Source organism: Adelges cooleyi, unplaced genomic scaffold (genome assembly GCF_023614345.1).
Source record: "Adelges cooleyi isolate 19-005CV unplaced genomic scaffold, UGA_ACOO_1.1 ACOO_flye_CR_arks_rails_tigmint_CR_PRNA_108, whole genome shotgun sequence".
In the NCBI taxonomy this organism is placed as follows: domain Eukaryota; kingdom Metazoa; phylum Arthropoda; class Insecta; order Hemiptera; family Adelgidae; genus Adelges; species Adelges cooleyi.
In genome coordinates, this window is record NW_026095761.1 from 17,951,443 (window position 1) to 17,975,360 (window position 23,918).

Genomic DNA, 23,918 nt, shown 5'->3' on the forward strand with positions numbered 1-23,918 from the left:
AATAATCCACGTTTGTCATATATCCACCATATGACTATGTTCTTGCATTCTTTGAACAAAATGTAACTTGAGCTTATTCCATCATACAATTGTGTTGTAATAAGACTCACGGGAAAGAAACAATATTTATGTTTGTATATTAAACATACATTTTATTTTATTTTTTCAATTACAAATGAACAATTTACAAAACGGTCACTGATTAGTCTATTAAAAATTTAATTAAATCACATAGCTTACAAGAAACAGTCAAATACAACTTAACAATCTTCCAAGTCCAAGTCTTTTTTAATTCTTGTTTTAATATTTTTCTGTTTAGCCTTTTCTATCTTACGTTTTTTGCTAACTTTCTTCTTTGCTTGCTTGGCTATTTTCCTTTTTGCGGCTAATTCAGGATCAGTCATAACCTAAAAAACAATTGAGCGTAATGTACATCAACTTAATTACTAATATGAATTGTATTCCTATAAACTGGTATCAACTGACTTGTAACAAAGATGCTTTCTTTCGCAAAGCTCTCTTTGCATTTAGAACTCGCTGGACAATAGAACAATTTTCATTGTATGTGTCAGGACCACATTTCTTTTTTATATTGCTTGCAGCTCCTTTGGCTACCCGTCTTATTTCAAGTCCGGCGTCATCCAATGTAGATAATTCTCGGATCAATGGTTTCAAAATAATTTTTAAGACTGGGACGAGCTTCACACGTTCTAGTCGAGCCGCTAAAGCACCATATAACTCAAATACGGTTTTCCGCTAAAACATTTAATTGTTATAATAATGTAGTTTGTAATTTAAAATAAACATTGTATGTAAATAAACAATATTTTGTGCAAATATTTTTTTTTTCATTCTCTACCTCTTAATTTATTACATACTATGAGAAGCAAAAAGGGACCTCTGTTGCAAAAATCAAATGTTGAGTTATTGGTTATTCCAAATTTTGTACTAAAATCTAAATTATGAACATTTTGAGACTATAATCGTTCTCCTCAATTTTAGCCAAGTGATATTTGTTTAAATTTATTTTCGGAAAATTTGTTTTTCTAAGAAAAAACGCTTTAAAGTTTGAAATGGTACTCACTTTTTATTGTACATACATAAGGAATGAAACTTAACCAAAAATTAAAAAAAAGTGTCTTTAAGCAGAAAACATAATTTTTTTTCTTCTTAAATATGTTTCTAACCCTGATTGATGTTTTGGCCTTTCCAGCGATTAGGATTCTCGCAGATCCCTTTTCCGTTTCCGCCATATGTTTATATTATAACTTCTAACCATACCACTAAAAAAGTACTCACAACAGTATAGTTTTGTGGATATTTAGACACCTCGATATAAACAAGTTTGTTTAAGTGTTTTAACAGCCATCCAATTGATAGTTCACTTTTTTCATTTTGTGACTTCTTGGATCTGATGGTTTTCAAAATATCCATTAAATATAAAATACTCTCTTTTGTCTACAAACAATGATAGAACATATTTTAAACAAAGAAACACATAGAATGCAAATAATTAAATATTTAAAAATTAGTTAAACATATCAAAAAAGTAATTTTTATTATATATTACTTCATTTAAAATTTCTCCGAGTAGTTCATGACCAGGAATAATTTGATCTACTAAATCCAAGCACAACATCTTAACATTTTGTCTGGTATTATAGTATAAGTAACGTTGTTCTTCTTTATTTACTTTCTGTGACACTTGCAAAGCCACCTTTAAAGGGTCAATTGAAGATAAATACTGTTTTAAAAATTGAAGTGCTCCAAGTCGAACCCATTCATGATCGTCTCGTAACAATTCTTGACAGGATACTGATAATAATGGTAGTAATGTATGAATATCATTTAATTATAAATAGTGAATAGTTTTTTTTTTTTAAATTTATATAATACTTACTCGCGATATTTTTTATAATCTCATAATAGGACGATTTAACGAAAATATTAGAACACGTTTTAACAATATTAACACAAGTGGTAAGACATTGAAAAATTAAATGATCTAAATTTTGGTCATTAGTTTCAGGCGTGTGAATTTTTACAAATCGTCCAGGGCCATCTATAGAAGTGCTACGTTTTAGATGTGCACAGAGAAGTGGTAAAGTCGTTTTAAGACGTTGCTTGAATTCTTCTCCCTCAACACTTACGAATACGCTTATTAATTGGGCTCCTAACTGTCTATGAATGATCTGTAATATAATAATTATTTATAACAAAATTACATTGATTTAATCATTTGATTGAGTAACTTACTCTTGTTTCTTGTAACCAAGTCAAAGCAATTTCGTACAAAGTAGAAGTGATGGCTTTCGGGAGTCTACCTAATAAAATTGCTATAGCATCTGCTGCACTTTTTCGACATGTTGCTACGCTATCATTGATCATTTGAGCACTCAAGGATACAAATATTGCTGAACTTTGTTTGCTCAATTCATCCTATAAAAAAAAAATCAAAACTTCAAAATTACAATCTCATTATTAGCTGTAATATTTTATGTCTGAACATACTGCTGGCAGGGTTTTTATCAATAGGGTAATCATTTCAAGAGCAGATTCCCTTCCATTTTGTAATTCGTACTCGAGCTGTGACAAATAAAACTGGATATGGCCATTCAGAGCCTTTTTTATAGGGTAATCCATTAAGTATGTGTAAAACGTTTGTCGTGCTTGAGTGCGTACAGCATCACGTTCACACGTTATACTCGCTTTGGCTACATGGTCCATTAACTCTTTAAGTTCAGGACAGTTATACTGTCGACTGAGTATTGCTTTGATAAGCGTGAATGTTGTTGTTACCGTGTTGCCCCCGTTTTCAATACAAGATAATTCTTGTTCTGCATATAAAACTGAAGTACGTAGACGATCATTGCTAAGTTTGTGATGTTTTACTTCACGTATATAAGTTGACAGAGTCTAAAATTAAATAAAAAATTCTTATAGATAAAATCTTAAGGAATTAACAACAAGAAATGCATTTACTTTGAATGCTGCCATAACAAGTTCAGAATTGTCTCCACCACAGTTTTGCCCAGTCGCATATTTGTGAACAATATCAAATAATCTGTCTGAGATTACATCAATGTTTTCTTTAATGGAAGGTAGGTTTCGCTTTAAAAGCCAATTCATACATTGTAATGCTAAAGTAGTGAGCTGAAAAAAAAATTGATTAGTAAATAATATACCAAAGCGAGCATGTTAATTGTTAGAATTGAGTAATTTATTATTTATTTTTTAATTCTTTTAATACTATTGTTATTATTATTTTTTAAATGTTTATGAATATAAGAACATACCTTAACGTGTTCAGATATCATTGAATTCATCACTAATGGAACAAAGGGATCAACAAATGGAGAAAATGCAGCACTTTTCAACATTTCGCGCTTCAACATAAATTGAAATAAACTTAACCCAAATTGTACAACAACGTGAGCATTAGTTTGAGCACACATTTTTACATCAAAAGGCACAGATGTACGTTTAGGCTCTGAGAATAAATAACATACATTAAAATAAATAGAGATAAAGTCCATAAAATATTTTTATATTATCATCATAATATGTACCTTGAGGAATGATAAATGAATCGGGTCGTTTCAGTTCCTTTTTTTTAACTTCTTGTTTTGGTTCAGCATTCAGTGCTGGAATACTTTGCGATACGATACCGTAAGCCAGTTCTAACAATGATTCATTATTAACAAATTTGTTATCAATCAAACCCGTTACAATGTGCTGCAAACTTTCATTACATTTTCGTATATTTTTAAATGATAGCGTTGAAAACAGTATCTGTTGAAATAATTGTTTGGTTAAAATATGAAAACAAGATACACAAAATTATGTAGTTTGATTATATTTTTGAGCTTACATCTTTGAAAGGTACGACCAAATTCAATAAACTTTTTTCAGTTATAAACTCTGCAGCAATATGCAAAGTATTGTAGCTTTTGTTGCCACGTGCTTCGACAGTTTTCCCTGCAATTTTAGTAACTTCTTTTTCATCAGAACTGACACCAAATAAGTCTACTTTGACAACCTATTGACAGAAATTTAAACAGATTTAATTTTATCTCACTAGTAAAAAATAAAAATTATACATAATTTAATTTTTGTTATTTAAAAAGCAACCATGTTACATATTTAGTTTTTTCTAGCACACATGTATGTAGGTAAAATGTATCTTCGGAACCATTTTGTATTGTATTAATCAATACAATACATTTTGATATTAACTTTATACATTTTTATTTGCCTAAATCAAACAAATACAAAAATAAAGAATAGATTTTTTCTATTTCACTATTTTTTTAGTTGCTCAATACTCATTGAAAGTTAATATTGTCATCTTTATTTTTGAAATAATATTATCTATTCATTAAAAAAGTGCAGTAGTACAAAGCTTTATACCATGTGCCATAAAGTAACTGAATATTTAGTTTACTCTACTAAAGTATATTTTTTAAAGATGGATTATTTTTATTTTACCTCTATAAGATATGGCAAGCAGCTATCCATATGACCTTTCTCAAAGCAATGGCTTAATGATACCAAAATTGCATGTATTGTATAAATAAGGACGTGTACTTGGAAGCCTTTGGTCAACAAAGCTGTCATTTCGTTCAGCAACATACTCATATAACTTGTACCCAACGTTGTCATTATATTTTGTAATGTTTCACGTGTAACCCGTCGAACACTTTCTAAACGTGATTTTAAGAAGGTACATAATTTCATGAAAATGCTCTGCAAGTTATCTTGCAGCATTGGAGCGGGCAGTTTTTGCAGTAATTTCACTACAGCAAGAGCAACAGGTATTTTCAACATTTCCATTTCTTCTTTGTCATATTCTGCTTGTTTTTTATTCATTTTATGTCTCCGGTCTGACTCAGAGTATTCTGCTAAGTTCTTATTCAATTGGGGGACCAAACCTATAGCGATTTCTTTAGTGATTTTGTTGGCTGTAGAAGGACACAACACTTGAACTCTTTCCAAAATTGATTCATTTGGCGTTTCTGTAATTTCAGCATTCTCGTTTTCATCTACTTCGTCATCTATGTCCATCATGGATTCATTATTCAGGTCGGACGTATTTTTAGTTTGTTTAGCTTGAACAACTTGCTGTGAAGTTTTCTCAATTACTTGTGGTAAGGTGGATTTTTGTGTGTTTTGTGATTGTCGTACACTTGCTCGTGACAAATCAAAATGAAATGAGTCTAATACACCAGAAACTACACGAACCATTTGTTTTTGAAATTCAAGCGATTGACGCAACTTTGATAAATAAAGCTTTAATAATGTCTCATATTGTTGCCACGGAAGTATACGACTCATTATGATCACAGCCTAGAAAATTAAACACATGTATCAACTAAAAACCACATAAAACATATTGCATTGGGATTAACTAAGAAAATAAATACTAATTACTTCTACAGCGGCATCAACAAGACTATTTTTGGAAGAATACTTTTGATTGCATAAAAATTGATTAGCTAAGGGAAAAACATAATCGATAATAGTCTTAGGCCTCGGACAATGATAACTCTTCTTCATAATTTCACAGAATCTAGATAAAAATTATAAAATTATATTAGTATTGGAACGCAGTTTTAAAAATAAAAACAAGATAAGTACACTGTAAACAAAAATTTAATTTAAAAAGGAACTATAACTTATATGAGATACCATATTAAACTTTTTAACCAAATTTACCTGTGAAGTGCTTTAACTCTACGATACGTTTGTATATGCTGGATATTCTCAAAGAAATCACCTTCCAAATCAGTTTCATTGGACAGAGGTTGTAAATCGTTGAACACAAAATGAACGTGAGCACATTTTCTCGACTACAAAAATATAGACAAATTTTAATTTTAATTTTTATCACAAGACACGAAATGTATTATTTTTATATCAAACTCTGTTATGAATATTATGTTATATTATAATCAGCTATATATATATATATATATACAATAAAAACTAGGAAATATATTTTTCTAACATTGAAAAGTAAAATACAAAAAATGTATTTAAGCCATCCCTAGTTCTTATGTAAAAAATGGCTGGGGGAGATAGGCTAAAAACATATTTTTAAAAAAATACTTGTATACTATAAAGAACAATTAAGAGGTGCAAGAGCAAACTTTTCAAAATAAAAACAAAGCTTCAAGTGTCATACAGATAATACAAATAATGAGGCGCATAAAACCAAAACAGCTTAACCCACAAAAAATTCAATTCCGTTTTATATGATAAATGGTTTTAGAATTATACGATATTTTAAAACTAATATGGCTCAACCCTCACAAAAAATTTTCCTGTAGGTGGCAGAACTTAATTTGTTTTGGAATTAATACATTATTTTCAATTCCAAAATGGCCTTTAAGTTGGTTAATGTTTTACAGATGGTTTAAGAGACATGGATTTATACATACAAAAAATTGTTAATTTTTCTTAGTGGATTTAATAACATTTTTTAAAAAAAATATTGAAAAATAGTTAAAACTTTAATTGCCCGCCCTGCACTTAAATACACTTAATATAAATACACTTTTGGTTCTATGCGCCTTTATGAGATGATGATAATAACATTTTTCAAAAAACGAATTTGCAATAACTAACCAGATGACCCAAAAGTGAAATTGATTCATACTGAACCAACTCCTTATGTCCTTGTATTCCATTGCGTAGTAATGGCAATAGTACAGAATCCAAAATAAACGTTCGTTCGGAAGACTGCTTTGCATATTTTAAACACAAGTGACAACTAATATCTCTCAAACATGTACCTGCAGAGTCACGGAGTCCAATATCATTCACCTTAAAACAATCATTTTTTTATTTTAAATACAGTTAATAGCTTTCTTCTTTCCATTAAAAATTCCTTACATTATTAAAAATATAAAAACAGTTGTAGATTATGAAAGCGCCAAACTCTACAGATATTTCATCGTCTTCTATCAAGGATTTAACTTTTTTCAATGCGTTCATCCTACGATCATAATCGGGTTGATCTAAATGCCTTTTATCCCAAGCATTCAAATCGTTGAGTATATCACAGTGTATGCGACTATGTCTAAATAAAAATGTTAGATATTAAAAATATAAAATATATTATTGAAACTTTACAGACTTTATTTTAGACTTTGTTTAAAATACTAACTGGCTCTTTTGTGCAATTGTCTTAGTGAACTCAAGTAGCATATTTCTACTGTATTGACCTACAACGCTACCATAAAGTGTGGCTAATTGTCGTGGTAATGTTCCAACATCTTTCACATTTGAGACCAAAGAATTAACAGTAGCGAACAACGGAGCAATTGCTGAATCGTCTCCAGTAGCTTTCTTCAATAATACAGGAAATAATAAAGATAAAAGGTTTGAACTGGATTGTTCATCTCGCACGAGTTCAGAGGCTTTAGTCATTATGGACATTTCTACTGACGCCAAGCCCACACCTCGTTTATTGGATAGATCATTGTATAGATATTTAAGAACTATAGGCAGATATGGATACAACAATTTTGATCCAATATTTAACTCATCTGAAATCACACAGCAATACAATAAAATGCAACTACTGTTAGTAGAATATATAAGAGAATTTTACAGATTAATTAATGTAGGTTACCACTGAATTCTGAAGGTACCAACGGAATCGGCACATCAAGTGGAGGAATATCAGTTTCCATAGTGTCATCTATTGTTCCATCATAAGTTAACAATCTATCTATAATATCGAGAACAATTTTCTTCACACTCATGTGAACTTTATCCGATGTTAGTAGTTGAATTAAAATTTCTATTGGCGTAACATTATTGACATTGTATCCCAATAAACAATAATATCTGAAATGTAAATTCAAAACTAAAATATCTTCGATATAATTTTTTAAAAAATTATACATATACATAGACAGTTTATACCTAGGAATTTTACTCCAAATTATCATAAGCTTCATCAAAGGAGTTGGATGTTGAGCACATTCAACTGGCATTTTTACTAATGATGGTTCCACGAAAACATCAAAGATAGAATTTAAAAAGTTTCTGTTCCAGGAAAAGTTTTCAAATTGTTCAAAAAACGTTGATAATGTTTCAATAGTAGTCACTCGTACTTTGGATATTGTACTTAAATAGCCAACATGTACATCCAAACGGTTTGATAAAATAGCTTTAATGTTCGCGCCAACACATAGCAAAACTTTGAGCATATAATAAAGACCGCTTGTACCAGTTAAAGCTCCACATTGTTTCAATATTACAGCACACATGTTGACCGAAGAAAGAAGTCGTCTAGGAGGCAACACATTTCCTAAATCAATGGTTTCTACTATATGACGAGTCATTTCTACTGGGCAATCTGAATCTGTAAGAGAATACCGTGGTTACATAAACTACAAAAATCATTATTTAAGAACACCTGTGCAAATATTTTAATTCTTACATTCAATTTGACAATGGAGAACTCTGAAAACCATTTGCATAAAGACAACAAGTTCGGATTCTTCGCAACCAACAAGAAAACGCATAATGGCAGTTCGACGATTTTGTCCAGAACATTTACTACCAGATTTAGCACCACCTCCACCTAATAATTTGCCATAAACCAACCTGCAACCAACAACTTTTACAGTATGCTAAAAACTGTATTATTAAAATTTAATTACTATAATATTTATACCTCATTATAAGAGGTAATAGAAGTGGTCGATGCTCGGCAAGTATCACATCACTTTCAGAGTCCACTTTGAACATTACCAACTCGGACTTGAAAGATTTTTCATTGATAAGCTTATAAATGTTTTCTCTGTTAAAAGTACATTAAAAATTATTTCTCAAAAACAATATTATACCTAAATAAATAATATTATATAGTGATAATGTAAATACTTGTAAGGTACGATGTGCTTCTGTTTATACATTAATAGACAGTCAAAAGACGCTTTCTGTATTTCTGCATTTTTATTTGCTAAAAGACTTAAGTATACATCATATATTTCCGATTCTTTGAATAAACTCTTAGGACTACGTATGGTCGACATCAACTTCAAATAGGCCAACAATAATCTGGAATACAAAAAAAAAAATTAATATTAATAAAATTAAAAAATTGTTAGTACTTCAAATAACTGTTAAATATACTTTGTAAGAGATTTTTTAGAAGTTGAATGTTCGTCAGAATTATGTTCTGTTACACTTTCTTCACAGTCAATTTCATCATTTTTTTCAGTGGAATTTTGTTTAATATTCCAACTGTTAGCTAATTCTGAATTACTGCACATGTACTCTGATCTATAATTTACATTAATTACACAAATGTTCGAAGTATTTTATTATTAAAATGTTATTTAATGACAAATACCTGATAAAAGCGAGAAAATGTTCCACCACGTCTTTGTTTTTCTGTTGAATAAGATCTCCAAAATCACACATGGTATTCCATAATAATATTCTATAGTTATTGATATCGACCCTCTCAGATGTATTGTTTAATTTTTTTAAGCGCTCAGCCACAAAATCAACTAAAACAGTTTATTTAAACGTATACAACATTACAAACGTAACAAATTAACAATAAACATACTTTTAAATTCTTCTTTTAATGTTACATTTTTTAATATGTAATTTTCAGGCTTTAGTGTCAATTTTAAGTGTTCTTCATATATTGGCCAGAACTTTTTTGATGTTCTGGCATGCGATACTATTAATTTAGCGACCGGAACCCACATAGGTTTAAAGTTCAGATGCAAATTTCCTAACAGAAACTTTACAGCAATTTCCATTGCATCTTCTACTGATTTATAAGTATTTTCAAATGTCTCGTTGCTATCTAAATGCTGTACACGTAAAAGGCGTTCACGATATTCATTCAATGAGGCGGGAACTTTTTCTACGGATTCTAGTAACTTGAACAAATTATTTCTCTCGGTGAGGTCAGTCAACGAATTGATAGCCACAAGTATTTTACAACTTGTATAACGGACTTGATGGTATGGAGATGATAGTAAGTCAATAAGTTTTTTTTCTAAATTGTGTACATACACATCACTGGTGTTAACTTTTAAATTGGTAATCAGTAATTGAATAATACGCAGTACTAATGAACAACATCCATATTTATAATCTAAAAGAGATTGCAGCTGAGGTATTAGTTCTGGTAAAGAGAACCAGCAATCCGGATCTTCGTCAAGTCTCATTATAGTCTCAATAATGTTCAGGAAACAAAACAAATTTGCAATATCTCCTTGGTTTAAATTTTTAACTACTATATTAAACAATTTTTTTAAAACTGCTGTAGCTTCAATTTCACAATGACAAAAATGTTGAAGTAAAATCAATAGACAAGTGATATCTTCGCCATTGAAATTTTCATTATTAAAATGCTCCAAACACTTTATAGTATAATCTCCAATAATTTGGCTCTCGTTATGCCTGAAATAGCAAATAGTTTTCTTATAGAATTTATAATTATATTTTTTAGTTCATATAAAAGTATGTTACAAAATAAAATACTTACTTTCCATAAAGTGAGTTTTTATAAATTGCTCTCCATTTTTTATATCCGTAAGAGCTTAATGGAGAATTATTGTTCAAATAACTCGACAAACAAATAATTATGCTTTTTGGAATTTCTTGATTTGTGTTTATAAGTGTACCAACGTGGCACAACAACTTTTGCATAATGGACAGTTCAAAATTAATGTAATTTTTCATTTGTTCAACAAATGATACCAATACATCAGTATGTTTTATCGACATAACCTGCACATGCAATAAAATGAGTTAACAACTAATTAATAGTCTAATTTTAACATTTGTTTTTATTAAATAAAATGTATTCCAACCTTTTCTATTAAACTATAACATTGATACGATGGTAAACCAGTTCTATACAAGCAAACCGTGCTGACAATTGATGCTAAGGTACATAAATGATCTTGAGCTAACTGAGGCTCATGATCTAAATACCCACATAGCCATTCAAATAATTCTGGTAAATTATTAACACATGCACCATATTTGTGAGACAGAAATCGATGGCATAAAAGTAAAAGTTGATTCAAATTTTCACATGTTCGTTCATTTGGATCATTGTCATAGTTTTTCATAAAATCCGTAGCCGCAGTCTATAATATTTAAACAAGAACACGTGAAGTTTATTTGATACAAAAGACAAATGCAATTTGAATTATTTGTTCACCTTAAGAACAGTCCATATGAGAGTACTCTTTTTTGGATCTATATGTTCAAAAATGTTATCAAACAACATGTCTAATACGTCATAGAGTAATTTATACGAAATATCCGGGTCAGCAAGAGAATTAATATAAATTGGTAAAAAGTGATCAGCACAAGTGTGTAAGCCACCGGCCATTCCCTTAATTGTCTCAAAGATTAATTTAGAACATCCATAAACGCTCTAAAAAAAAAAAAATGAGTAACTACAGTACAAATAAAATTACAACAGATATCAAATTTCTACAGTTATCCAACTTACATCACGTCTATGTTTTAGGTTTTTTAATACAATTTTTAAAAAATTCTTCTTGTCTTTTACTTTTCTAGCTACGAAAGAAAAACATTCTGCAGCAAAATCATTAACGTAGGAAGGCTGATCATCTCCTAACAAAGGAACTATATACTCAAATATAGGTTTTACATCTCGTACAACCAAACGCCATAAGAATTTGAATAAATAAGCAAGACAAGTAAATGACCACTCTATTTGTTCAGCATCTTTTGTTTTCAAAAGTTTTATACAAAACTTTAAGAACTCCGGAAAATATTCATAAAACTCCTGTTGTAAGTCTTTAGCAAATGCTACAACAAACCTAACATATAAACAACATATTACTATAAATATATTTTGAATAAAATATTATATACCTAAGATATTTTGAGGCATTAATAATGCATTAGTATTAACAGTACTCTGAATCCACTTACTCTAAAAGAGCTTGAATTGATAGTGAATTTGGTTCATCTAAATATTTGAATAACACTTGTGCAATTTCTGATTTTCTAGCCAATAACTGAGGCAGACTTTCTAATTGCAATGGTTTCAAATCGTTGCAAATCTGATCATAATTTTCTGATCTATTCAAGTCGTTCCATCGCTCAATAGTTTGATATAGTACAGTTTTTTGAGAGTCATCAATCTCTTCATTACTATGTCCTACTCGATGAAAAACATCAATATCGATTTCCGCTATTCTTTCACTAAATGGTTGAAACTAAAACAATAACAAATAATGTTGTTTAACACACATATAAAATATTGAACTATTAGTCAAATGCAACATTAAAAATAATGTGGATTATGGATAAATCCAAATATAGTTTAAAATATATTATCTTACTCTAAACGTATTCTTTTCCTTATGACGGTGTGATTTGTTTGCCATTTTTACGGATTAAATACACAAATTATACTTCAAAACCAATTATAACACAGTAGTATAAACATATTTTATGTGAACTAATTGTAAGAAAACAAAAAAATTGTAAATTATTTCCAAATTCCAATAAACCCATGAACAATTTGTTCTGTTATGAATAAACTGACAATATATTATTATACCTACTCATTACCACGAGGAAAGCCATGCTCTGACTGATCAGTGATAAGGATAACGACTGATAAGCACGATGAAGAGATTAGCATTAGCCGCTCAGGTTATACGATTGTGAGGTTATATACTTATACAATATATATCCCATGACGGGAATTGAGAAGTCAATTACATTTTAAATCAAATAAAATTTGGAAAATTTCAAATTTGTATGGCAATTCGGGGTTGCGGAATTGCTTTGGTAATGTTCTGCGGCGGATAACTGATTTAACATCAGTGCTGACAGTATTAAAAGTTAAAACAGATTACCATATGAAAACAGATGGGGATGAATGGTAAACTACCTCGCTACTCGCTAACATACATTTTTCATTAAATTTGAATTCTTTTTACACAAAACATGTACAAAAGTTTAGTAATATCACAGCCTAGATAAAATACAAGTACTTGAAACTAAAAAATAAGCTAACGGTAGTTTCAAATTAATATCAGTACCTCTCGGCGTAACACTTAACACTTGTGCATATTGTTTAGTTGGCTCATATACTTTTCGCCTAATTAGTTATATTGAAACCCATTATTTCATCTTTTTATATCAAATAGTATAAATGGCTTTTCAAAGATATTATGGTGCTATAATTTAAAAAATTATATGTAAAACATATTATAAAGAAAATTTATACTTTTAGTAAGCACCCAATGAGAAATGTACATTTTATGTAAATTATTATTACCTTACTACGTTTAATAACATGTTTATATTAGATACAATATCATTAACACCAGGTAAAATAAATATATTTTATTATTTTTAATTTTAATCAGAATCTACAAAATCATTAAGCATTTCTATGACTTCTTCATCTTTGTCTTCAACATTAATAGCTGCCGATTGATCTGGTTGTATAGTAGTACTGTTACATTCTATATCCATAGGTTCTATATCTTTATTATTGGACTGTTGAGAATCAATATTGTCTGCAAGTCGATTTTGACTGTTTATCAAACATGTATTTGATGTCTGTATCTCAGATATTTTTTCAATTTCTCTAACACTTTTTAGAGACATTTCTTTAATAACATCTTTATTTTCAACCACTGTTGTGTTTATTGTTGGAATTACTGAAATGGGTTCTAAAGGTATGTGTTGTTTAATTTCATTACATTTTTCTATTTGAGTTTTAACCACTTGCTCAGATAAAACTGGATTTACAACTTCAATTTCTTTCAAAAAATGACTATTATTTTCTGGTAATGCGCTTTGATTGGTTGATGCAACTTCTACTTCATTTTCAAGTGGAAAGAATAACGTATCATTTCGTGGATGAATAATGTGCTCAATTTTCGCAAGAGCTGATCGACTAATTTCTTTTACCTAAATAAATTTATAAACAATTTTAAACATGGCATACTAGTTAGAAAATTAAAAAAAAACTATTGATAATCATTTTTATTTAGTTAGTTAAATTATTAATTTTTAATTAGCTTAATTAATAATTAAACAAACATTTGATTGCAACAACATTGAATGGATAGTTATTTTGTTAGTAGTATAACCAGTTTACATAAACAGAGTAAAGAAAGAAGCTAAAAAAGATTGTTCACAAGAAAGTGTAAGACATTTTTTTAAGACTGCAGGGCAATAAAAAATGTCAATCTTATCCTAAAATCAATAAAGGAAAGCCAATAAGAATAATCAAATAAGATAGTAATGGGTATATACTCATACAAGAGCTTTTACTGGCTAAAACCCAGTAAGAAAGTCAGGAGCTGAGTTGCCAACGAATCCAGTAGGATGTGTACAATATCAAAGGGCAGAAAAAATAGTAAAAGATGCGTCTCTACAAAAAGCTATTTGAAAGTGTACATCAAATGAGCATTTATCATAAAATGGATAAATTTAGCTAGTGGCACTGACCAGAATGTGCATGGAAGAAAACTAGTACCAAATAAGAGTGGACCAGACGTTTTTTTATACATGATACAACTAGTCATTATAATTAATGTTTAAAAACATACTGAATTATATACTCTTTATACGTCATTATATTTCATTAAACTGTTAACTGACCTTTACATTACGATCAACTAAACCCATAGTAAATAATCGTGTTGCTACTGAAGTCTGAGTTACACACTGCGGATGTGGAGAAATTACTAAAGCTAATAATGATTTGAATAAATTTATTCTGCACACGTCATTATAATAAGGTAAAGGATAATCGACTGGTCGCTGACATTTTACTATATCCAATGCTAGTCCCATGACAGCACTTTGAAATACCTAAAATCGGTGATAACAAATGTAATAATGAATGATTAAATAAAAATACTAATTTAAAAATGTAATTTCTACTTTAAACTGCAACTGTTTTAGATCCGATGACATTGTATTCAAAATTAATTGGAGGATTTCATGAGCTTGGTTACATATGGCTGCATTTGCATGATAGTCGTGCATGACGATTGTATCTCTCTGATTGATTATTTTTGCATTTAACGCACCACTTTTCCTTTTCCTATTACCAACTTGTTCTTCGATCTAAAATGTATAAATAATACTCTATTTTAAGCATGCAATTATAATACGTTTATTTAAACTGGAGATTAATGCCAATGGCCATCAGAGCATTTTTTTTAAAAAAACCATAGAGAATTCCATACTTAACACCACAGTTTAACTTACAATTAAACTAAGAGACGGTTTATCATATTTAATATCAGCCAAAATATTGGAAACGAGACTTTCTGTAAACATGTCAAGTGAACTTTGGGAACCAGCAACTGCTTGCCAAGTACGTAAGACTTGATAAGTCAATATACGCTGTTGTCTAAAAGGAAAAAAATATATATTTATACATCCATATATACTTAATACATAATATATTATTATATATTTATACATGAAAGGGAAGGAAAAAAACCAAACAAGTCACTTTTTTTAACCTTAGAATAACATGTTTCAAGAATTTAATTCAGTATGGCAAAACAAATTTATGACGCCAAAACCAAAATTTTTAAAGTGCCGTATGGTTATTTCCCTGAACCCTTCATTTATTATATAATATATATGTATAATCATATAATAAATATCCAAACTATATATTGATACTCACTGATTAGATCTGTTTGTACCATAAACCCATTGGCAGTTTGTATAGTTTGTAATATTAAGAGATTGTACTAATAATCGACATATTAACATTCCTTGAGGTATTAAAACGCGCCCACAACTAAAAGATGATAAATACATTTTAATTAAAAAATATATTTTATTAAAATAAATTTTTCATTCACCTTTTGATTAATGCTGAAATGGTTTTAATGGCTGAACAATGTATCTTCCATAACATGCTGTCTAACGCTATAACATCCTCAGTAGTTGATGTTGCTTTTAGTTTCTCAGAAGTTACTGAAATAACACTTAAGGCGAATTGAATAATTTTGTTGGTATCAAATTTCTTAACAGTAGAAAACATAGATCTATATTAAAAACATAATAATAAATAATAGTATGAAATTGTTGAAAGATATATTTATAAAGGGTCTTACAGTAGCATTGCTTGAAGAACAGAGTTAAAAAAAATAAATATGGCTGTTAATTTTTCGTAACGTTCTTTAGGTGTCATTTGTTCAATTTGCATTACATTTAAACACTTAATGTCAAACTTCCCTTCATAATTATCATTAGTGCACGTGCTTATAAAAAACTAGATAATTGTATTAAGTATAAGAAATATGTCTGTTGAAAGCATAAAATTAAAATACATTAACTTACATCAACATTGGAATAAAGTTTAGTTAAGAAATAATTAGCACAGTAAATGAAATCATTGAACTGATTTGTCCATGCCTCAGCATGATTAACACCTTGCTGTCCTCGCCCACCACACTGAGGATACAAAGCTAAATACTTGGTGACTTTTAGCATAATATTGTCATCACTAAAATACTCACTTACTGTTGTTAAAGTAAATTTGTCTATTACACTCTAAAAACAAATAAAATTTAGTTTAAAATCATTGAACATGTTTTGGCAACATTAATAAACACTACCACCTTAAATTGACCGCATGTACTGCCATAATATTTCATAAATAACCTCATAACAGATAACTGAGAGTTGATTGTCTGAAAATTATATTTAAAAAAATCATTCAATTTTGCGACTAAAAATTCAGGATTTGGTTTTATAATTTAAGATGACACTTACAGACTGATTAGTCTTTGGTGATGTTAAATTTTCAAAGAATTTTGGCAAAACTGAACTAAGAAGTTGTTTTTTTATGTCTACATCATTAAGAGTTGATGTGATAAACACTTCTATAAAACAAAATACAAATTTAGAAAATAGGAAATTTGATTTTTTTTTTATTTATTGAAATGTATTTTAGAACTAATATTTTATTTTATTTTTAACTCACCAAACATTTTATAATCTTCAAATGATAGTCCATAACTAATACCATTTTTCAAATTTTTTTGGAACCAGTTAATAGCCTCATCAGCCTGTAATAAGTAAAACATTTAACTATAAGGATAAGTAATTTCAAATATTTTAAAACTAATGGAAGACTTCAAACCTTTAATGAAATTTTTTGTGAACTCATGTTTAAGAAATTTCTCTGTCTAGGATGTTACTTTAATTAATTTTTTAAAATATACCTTAAAAATATCGTTTACAATCAAAATTAAAAATTGAAATAACAATTTGTTATTATAAAAAAAATCATGGGGATTGAGACTTGACAGTCTGAAAGCCGCATGGTCATATTTTAACAACTGATAAATATTAACAATATACAAACGGTATCATAATATTAATGATAAATGATAATAGTCAAGTGATAAGGATGACAATAATATTATCTATAGCTTAGACCACGATTGAGGATATCTTAAATCGCGATTTATACCATGGCTGATTTTTTGAAAACTTATTCTTTTCTGATTAGGAATCGGGATAATCGTAATGAAATGAAAAATATGCAATTTTCGTGATAAAACAAATAATGATCGACAAATTTCAGTTACAAATAGATGTTACTTAACTTTAGTTAATAAAAAAAAAAGGAAATTTATTCAACTTGCATGAACCAACTGGGTAAAGGTGCATGATTGTTAGTAATTAGCCCGGAACCCTAGGTAACATTTTGGTTAGTTATTTAAGTAACTAGTATAAAAACAAATTATTTTCAATATACCTACTAAAATAATCATCACAAATTTTAGAAATAAAATATTAAAAATTATGCCGTATATTGGATAGAAATTACAATACCTATTAAAAATCGAATAATTGTTTTGTATTATTTTATTCATCTTTATTTATAATTATTATTATATTGTTAGTATTAATAATTACTCTGTCGGTTTTTGTTTACTAATTCAGAAAATGATTAAACTAATCCTTAAGTATTAAAAATTGTTTATTTAGACCTCAATAAATGGATAACAATTAGTTAATTATTACTGTACAGTGATTAGTAACAATATTTTTATTAATAATATTTAATAATTATTGGACTTTCTAGTGTCAATTATTATTACTACTATTTTTATTACTCTTGACTCTTGATGTGTCGACTATCGTTATCAAGTATCAGCGAAATACTATCGATTTGTCGCGGTTCGATAGTTGCAAAACAAAATACGATACAAACAATCGAAGTGACTTGGACATTACTCATTACGCTGTTTGTTTGGTCCACTGACGTTGCCAAAATTTATTAAATATCTAAATGCAAAGACACTTGGAACTGCCTTGTAAATTTTCCATTTTCGCCAATAGCGCCATCTATAAACAAGATTTTGTGTGTTGTGTTTGCGTATGTTGTATTTGTATTATGTTTTGTGTGCAGTGTGTGTATGTATATATGTATATATATATTATATTATATGTGTGCGACTGAGTCGTGACTTGTGTGTGTTGTCCCTACAGGAGTGTGATGACACTTCGGAAAACAAAAAAAAAACCAACAAAAATGGCCCTTAATTATTTCTGACGATCGTAGTGTTCAATTCGGTTATTGCGTGTTCGCTTGAAATGTCGATTTAGAACGTCAACCGTGTCGCCTGTCGGTACTCTTAAAGTTGTTCAGTCTATAAGCAATAAATCCTATCAGAAGGAATACATTTTGTGTCGGCAATTTACTTGACGACGATCAATTATATTATATTTTGTCGATTTGAACAACTTCTGTTTCTAGGTAATTATTTACAGATGGGGATGTCAGTACAGAGAGATATTATGACACTTAATTTTGCTTTACACAATACCTATTGTTGCTTGTAGACGCTGCCGCAGTCAAGATGATGGACTCGCCGACAACACCACCGGGTTACATGTCTGAGGATGGTGACAACAATGAATCTCACAGTAATTATCATTAGGTATTGTTAAATTTGTCTCTATTCTTAATGACTAATGTTTGTTTTTTTTATAAAATAGGCATGAGCCCTAATCCTGCGGTTATGGGAGTACTCGACACGCAACCTGTTCTCTACTGTGAACCAGTATTTTGGTGTTCAATTAGTTACTATGAACTTAATACTAGAGTGGGTGAAACATTTCACGCATCGCAGCCATCTATATCAGTAGATGGTTTTACAGGTATAGAATATTTGTAAATAAATTTAATATAATTTGAGTAATATGTATAAAGTATTACAATATTATGACATTTTAGATCCCAGTAATTCTGAAAGGTTCTGTTTGGGCCTATTATCTAACGTCAATAGAACGACTGTAGTTGAACAGATAAGACGACATATTGGAAAAGGTGTACGACTGTATTATATTGGTGGCGAAGTATTTGCTGAATGTCTTAGTGACTCAAGTATTTTTGTGCAATCACCGAATTGTAACCAGAGATATGGGTGGCATCCAGCTACTGTTTGTAAAATACCTCCAGGTATCGAAATATATAAAATAGTATTACCTTAAATACAGTATATTACTTCTAGTATTTTTGTATTACACTATAGCGTGTTGTTTAGTTGTCATTTTTGCCAAAAAGCGACATTTGCCGTTTTTGACCCAAGTTACTGAAATAATAACAGTATATCAATAGTTTTTAAATACTTAATAAATATAAATAGTTAAAAAAAATAATGAAATAAAGTTATAAACATTATAAATAGAGAGCTATTCTTTAAATTATTACATATATTTTTTGGCTTTATGTAGCTCAACGGGATTAAAAAATGTGGACAATTTGTTGTACACAGAATTGGGAGAAAAACATGTATTTTGCATATTAAGAGTGTATTTTGGTGATAAGAGAATATATTGGATAATTATCTGTAAAAAATAATATGTTTTGTTGTTTTTATTAAATATGTATTAATTTTAAAAGAGGCTGTTTTAAAAGTTACTAAATATAAATTTAATATCGAAGAAATGGTGAGCAATAATAATAGTTAATAAACTTAACATTATTTTGTTGTTTTATTAAAAATGTTTTGGTAGTATAAAAAAGGTAGCAATACAACTATTTAAAAAAAACAACATATCTTGGCCAAAACTTTATTTTACTTAATACTGTATCAGTTCAGTATAAAACATACATTTTAAACCTTTCATATAACTTCCTACATGCAATACTCTCAATGGTGTTAACAAACTAGTTAAATATGTTTGTTTCTTTTTAATTTAGTGTTCTCAATAATAATAATACAGAAAAACAATTGTACGGAAATTTGCAAATATTTTTTAGGTTGTAATTTGAAAATATTTAACAACCAAGAATTTGCTTCTCTTCTTTCACAATCTGTAAGCCAAGGATTTGAAGCAGTCTACCAGCTAACTCGAATGTGCACTATACGTATGTCTTTCGTTAAAGGATGGGGTGCCGAATATAGGTAAGATACTTAATGAATTGTTTACTTAAAACCGAATTTAACCGTTGATGTTTATGGTCTGTAGTTTTGCCTTATGACAAACGTTTTTTTTTCACTACTTATTGTAATACAAAATATTTACAAACACGACCTTAATAAAAAAAAATGAAATTCTGGTTTTAATGTGAGGTATTATATTTTTACTTTCATGTGTAATATGAATACAATTATTGTATTAATATTGGTTGTGATTTTTAGACGTCAGACAGTTACATCCACACCTTGTTGGATTGAGCTGCATCTAAATGGACCTTTACAGTGGTTGGACAGGGTTCTTACTCAAATGGGCTCGCCGCGCTTGACATGTAGTTCTATGTCGTGATTTTACCTTGTGAAACTATACCACCTTTTATTTTCTCTTTAACTGTAAATAACCCTTGGAATGGCTGTCTAGTATAAGATCGTGAATTTGAAGTTGTTTTATAACTTAATCGACTAATGTAAAACGGAGTAGGTGGTTTGTTTTGAAAAGTAATAAGATAATGAATTAAATATTAATTTTTGCCTACCGAAAATGTTAGTGATATATAAGTAGAATTTATATTGGTAAATTATAATATCTAAAGTTAAGATAAAATTATTATTATTATTATTATTGATTTTTTTTTCTATGTTATAGGTACAAATTCTAAGTAACATGACCTTTTTTATTTCAGGTATATTTATAATAGTGTTATGTTTTAAGCTTTTATTATATAGATTTGTTCAGTTTGGATAAATTTGTTTAGTTAGTGTTTTCTAAATTTAATTTAATAACTAATGAAATTAACAGATTACTTAAATGTAATGACAAGCATTTCTTTTTATCAGTAACATGTTATTAGATCACTTAGTGCTTGCACCTGGTGCAATATTTGTTTAACTTACTGATTAGCAACTAAGAGTGCAGTCATATAAATATGTTTGTAGATTAAGTTAGTCATTTGAATTTATATTTTTGTTTAATTAAAAATAAAAATATGTTGTAAAATATCATTTAGCATCTACTCAAATTGTTTTTATATTACCGTAAAGATATATGTATATAAATTTACTAACTAGTAATTATATATGTATACAAAATATATAAACAACATAACTGATTGATGACAGAGTTTTAATTTTAAAATACAGACAACTGAAAATCCTTTGATTGATATTGGAATCGCTGCTTCAAGTATATATATTTAAGTATATAATTTACAACTAGGTATATAGTACTTCATTGGTGTATATTTAAAGTAAAAATATTAAGTACAATTAAGCAATCATTAATTTATAAAAACTTATTAACACAATTTGTGTCAATAATATGTTTTTATTAGATTTATACAGTTTGTATTCGACTCAATATTTTGCCTACTTGAGAATGTATTGTTTTTTTAAAAATTATTGTTGAAGTTGTTTAAAATAGTAGGAGAATAATAAATAGGTATTATTTATTCTGTCATATCAAAGAAAATGCATACTTTACATATTGTAATTGTAATCTTGTTACATGGATAAAAAAAATGGAAATTCTAAGGAAATAGTATTCAGCGTAAATTGATACTTTCCATAAACATTTTGCAATATTTACAGCTTATTGGATTAAATTTGAACTAAAACTATTGATAAGTCTACATACCACATTATGCACGGTTTTTTATTATTATTATTTAAATCGGTTGTATTAAATTATAAGTTTGTTTTCCCTAAGGAGGTGTACAGTGTACCTATTCAAGTATACTGTTTAATATCGTTTATTGTCACAATTAGGTAGTGTAAAACCGTTAAATGTACTGTGTTTAGTTGTGACAACTAAATAACAAAACGAGTGTCTATATTTCTATAAAAAAAATGTTGGGTGCTTAAGCAATGAAAAAATTATAAAGCCTCTTTCCATAATACCTACTTATAGCATGGACGCCAAAAAAATTACTGTTAAGTACACCAAAGCTTTCCAAATTGCGCCTTTGTAAATTGTATCAATGGTATCTTGGGACGCCCCCTTATTAAAAGTCTGTAAGGTATACAAAAATAGTAGGAGCTATAAAATGGGGTACATAGATAATGACAATGGAAAATTTACCAAGAAAAAAAAAGATAAAATATTCAGATAAATATTGGGAATGATAAGATTAGGCAAAATTAGAAATGTGCGTACTGAGTGTAATAGACTTGAACGGTTTTGAAAGAATGGAGGAAAATGAAATAGCCAATCTGGTAAAAGAGACTATATAGTGTTATGGGATTTAGGAGTGGGTAGATTTTGATAATAAATACATAAAGCTGCGGGGTCGAATAAAGAAATGGCCAAGGATTTATATGGTATAGATGATGAGGTTTACTTATTGTCAAAAGAGCCCAATTATATTAACTACGACGCTGACACATTTTTCCCATTCCTAGGTTTTATAATTTATTTTAGGACTTATATACATAATACAGATATTAAAATATTGTATACTGAGTACGTAAACAGCTTAAATCAGCGTACTTATCTTGTCAGAAATGGTAATTGGTACAGATTTAATTGCTTGTTGAATTTGTGATATTTTAACTACTTTTTACCTACACAAGTGCGGTTATGTTCTGACATAATTGCCTACGCAACAGGTTTCCCGTTTTCGTGATGTTTTCTTAAAAAAAAGTTAATTTATTATCACAATGTGTGATTGTTGGTAAAATCTCTTCTGAGACTTCAGAAATTTCACTGCGACACCGCGTAATATATAAAATTATTATTATTTGTCTACCTTTATAATATATTAGCAGTCGCGGTCTGGATACAGGTTTTACATTTTGAAAGTCGCTAGATTGCTATGTTTTTCTTGCAGCAATGCGAAATGAAAAGTTTATCCGTCTTATTCAACCGGTTACTAAGAGGTAAGATCCTATACACCATAATATGGAATTTTGCTTCAGTTTCTAATTGTAATATTGCCTAATTAATAAATAATGTGGGTCGTTTTTTTGAAAATTTATGTATACATTTTTTTGAAATTTATACATATATTTGCTTAATGGATTCACATTTAGTCGAATCTTTCATTATAAAAGAGAAACAACTCCAATAAATGCAATAAAATTTAAAAAAAAATAGAAAACACTGAACGAATACTTTTACTGAATATTCACACACATTAATTTACAAAAAAGTCGTTATTTAAAAATTCACCTACAAGGAGTTAATTCAATGTTACAGTTATAATGACACATATTGTAAATTATATTAAAGTGAAAAAATCTAACAAATTTGTGCTTACAGATAAAAATAGAAATAATAATAAAAGCATTGTAAAATATATATTGTGCTTAAAATTATATTTTTAGTTTTAGGACAGATACGATTAGAGTTGATATTCTGTCTATAATAATTTCTTGCCGTTGTTACTCATATAATAATTAACAATGCAATAAAAATATTTTCAAATGCCTGATGACTGTTGATTTACTCACTCTTGACAACCTTGT

General features: G+C 28.8%; 3 protein-coding genes across 3 annotated transcripts; 1 reads left to right on the top strand and 2 right to left on the bottom strand.

Annotated features, from left to right (window-relative positions):
- Nucleotides 1–139: 139 nt before the first annotated feature.
- On the bottom strand, nt 140–12,608 carry LOC126842214 (small subunit processome component 20 homolog). The gene is made up of 31 exons (XM_050579103.1): nt 12,369–12,608; nt 11,956–12,242; nt 11,507–11,840; nt 11,210–11,428; nt 10,854–11,135; nt 10,526–10,770; nt 9,593–10,440; nt 9,371–9,530; nt 9,151–9,300; nt 8,899–9,075; nt 8,690–8,815; nt 8,453–8,619; nt 7,933–8,374; nt 7,637–7,854; nt 7,169–7,550; nt 6,895–7,081; nt 6,628–6,825; nt 5,716–5,849; nt 5,431–5,569; nt 4,489–5,346; nt 3,872–4,039; nt 3,570–3,792; nt 3,297–3,490; nt 2,983–3,153; nt 2,512–2,916; nt 2,257–2,439; nt 1,901–2,192; nt 1,571–1,815; nt 1,300–1,458; nt 487–756; nt 140–407 (listed from the first exon to the last, which is right to left on the bottom strand). Exons 1-31 carry the CDS (start codon nt 12,411–12,413, stop codon nt 261–263), a joined length of 8,055 nt encoding a protein of 2,684 aa, XP_050435060.1. The 5' UTR covers nt 12,414–12,608; the 3' UTR covers nt 140–260.
- A 760-nt stretch (nt 12,609–13,368) lies between these two features.
- LOC126840614 (proline-, glutamic acid- and leucine-rich protein 1-like) lies at nt 13,369–17,358 on the bottom strand. Its single transcript, XM_050576476.1, has 12 exons — nt 17,165–17,358; nt 17,006–17,090; nt 16,795–16,904; nt 16,641–16,712; nt 16,360–16,572; nt 16,134–16,291; nt 15,879–16,064; nt 15,698–15,814; nt 15,268–15,412; nt 14,938–15,123; nt 14,653–14,865; nt 13,369–13,956 (listed from the first exon to the last, which is right to left on the bottom strand). Exons 1-12 carry the CDS (start codon nt 17,189–17,191, stop codon nt 13,399–13,401), a joined length of 2,070 nt encoding a protein of 689 aa, XP_050432433.1. The 5' UTR covers nt 17,192–17,358; the 3' UTR covers nt 13,369–13,398.
- Nucleotides 17,359–18,300: 942 nt separating this feature from the next.
- LOC126839874 (mothers against decapentaplegic homolog 3-like) lies at nt 18,301–21,458 on the top strand. Its single transcript, XM_050575301.1, has 6 exons — nt 18,301–18,790; nt 18,877–18,960; nt 19,033–19,194; nt 19,271–19,495; nt 20,300–20,444; nt 20,682–21,458. Exons 2-6 carry the CDS (start codon nt 18,894–18,896, stop codon nt 20,803–20,805), a joined length of 723 nt encoding a protein of 240 aa, XP_050431258.1. The 5' UTR covers nt 18,301–18,790; nt 18,877–18,893; the 3' UTR covers nt 20,806–21,458.
- The last annotated feature ends 2,460 nt before the right edge of the window (nt 21,459–23,918 follow it).

What these genes read in the sequence shown, in the direction of transcription:
- LOC126842214 (XM_050579103.1), bottom strand. Translation starts at nt 12,413, where the DNA reads ATGGCAAACAAATCACACCGTCATAAGGAAAAGAATACGTTTAGA. An exon ending in TCTCCATTGTCAAATTGAAT is followed by an intron (nt 8,375 to 8,452) that starts GTAAGAATTAAA and finishes ATTCTCTTACAG; the next exon opens with ATTCAGATTGCCCAGTAGAA. An exon ending in TCGGAGAAATTTTAAATGAA is followed by an intron (nt 1,459 to 1,570) that starts GTAATATATAAT and finishes CATTGTTTGTAG; the next exon opens with ACAAAAGAGAGTATTTTATA.
- LOC126839874 (XM_050575301.1), top strand. Translation starts at nt 18,894, where the DNA reads ATGATGGACTCGCCGACAACACCACCGGGTTACATGTCTGAGGATGGT. An exon ending in TGACAACAATGAATCTCACA is followed by an intron (nt 18,961 to 19,032) that starts GTAATTATCATT and finishes TTTATAAAATAG; the next exon opens with GCATGAGCCCTAATCCTGCG. An exon ending in ATCAGTAGATGGTTTTACAG is followed by an intron (nt 19,195 to 19,270) that starts GTATAGAATATT and finishes ATGACATTTTAG; the next exon opens with ATCCCAGTAATTCTGAAAGG.
- LOC126840614 (XM_050576476.1), bottom strand. Translation starts at nt 17,191, where the DNA reads ATGAGTTCACAAAAAATTTCATTAAAG. An exon ending in CACAAAAAATTTCATTAAAG is followed by an intron (nt 17,091 to 17,164) that starts GTTTGAAGTCTT and finishes TACTTATTACAG; the next exon opens with GCTGATGAGGCTATTAACTG. An exon ending in GGTACAAACAGATCTAATCA is followed by an intron (nt 15,413 to 15,697) that starts GTGAGTATCAAT and finishes TTTTCCTTTTAG; the next exon opens with ACAACAGCGTATATTGACTT.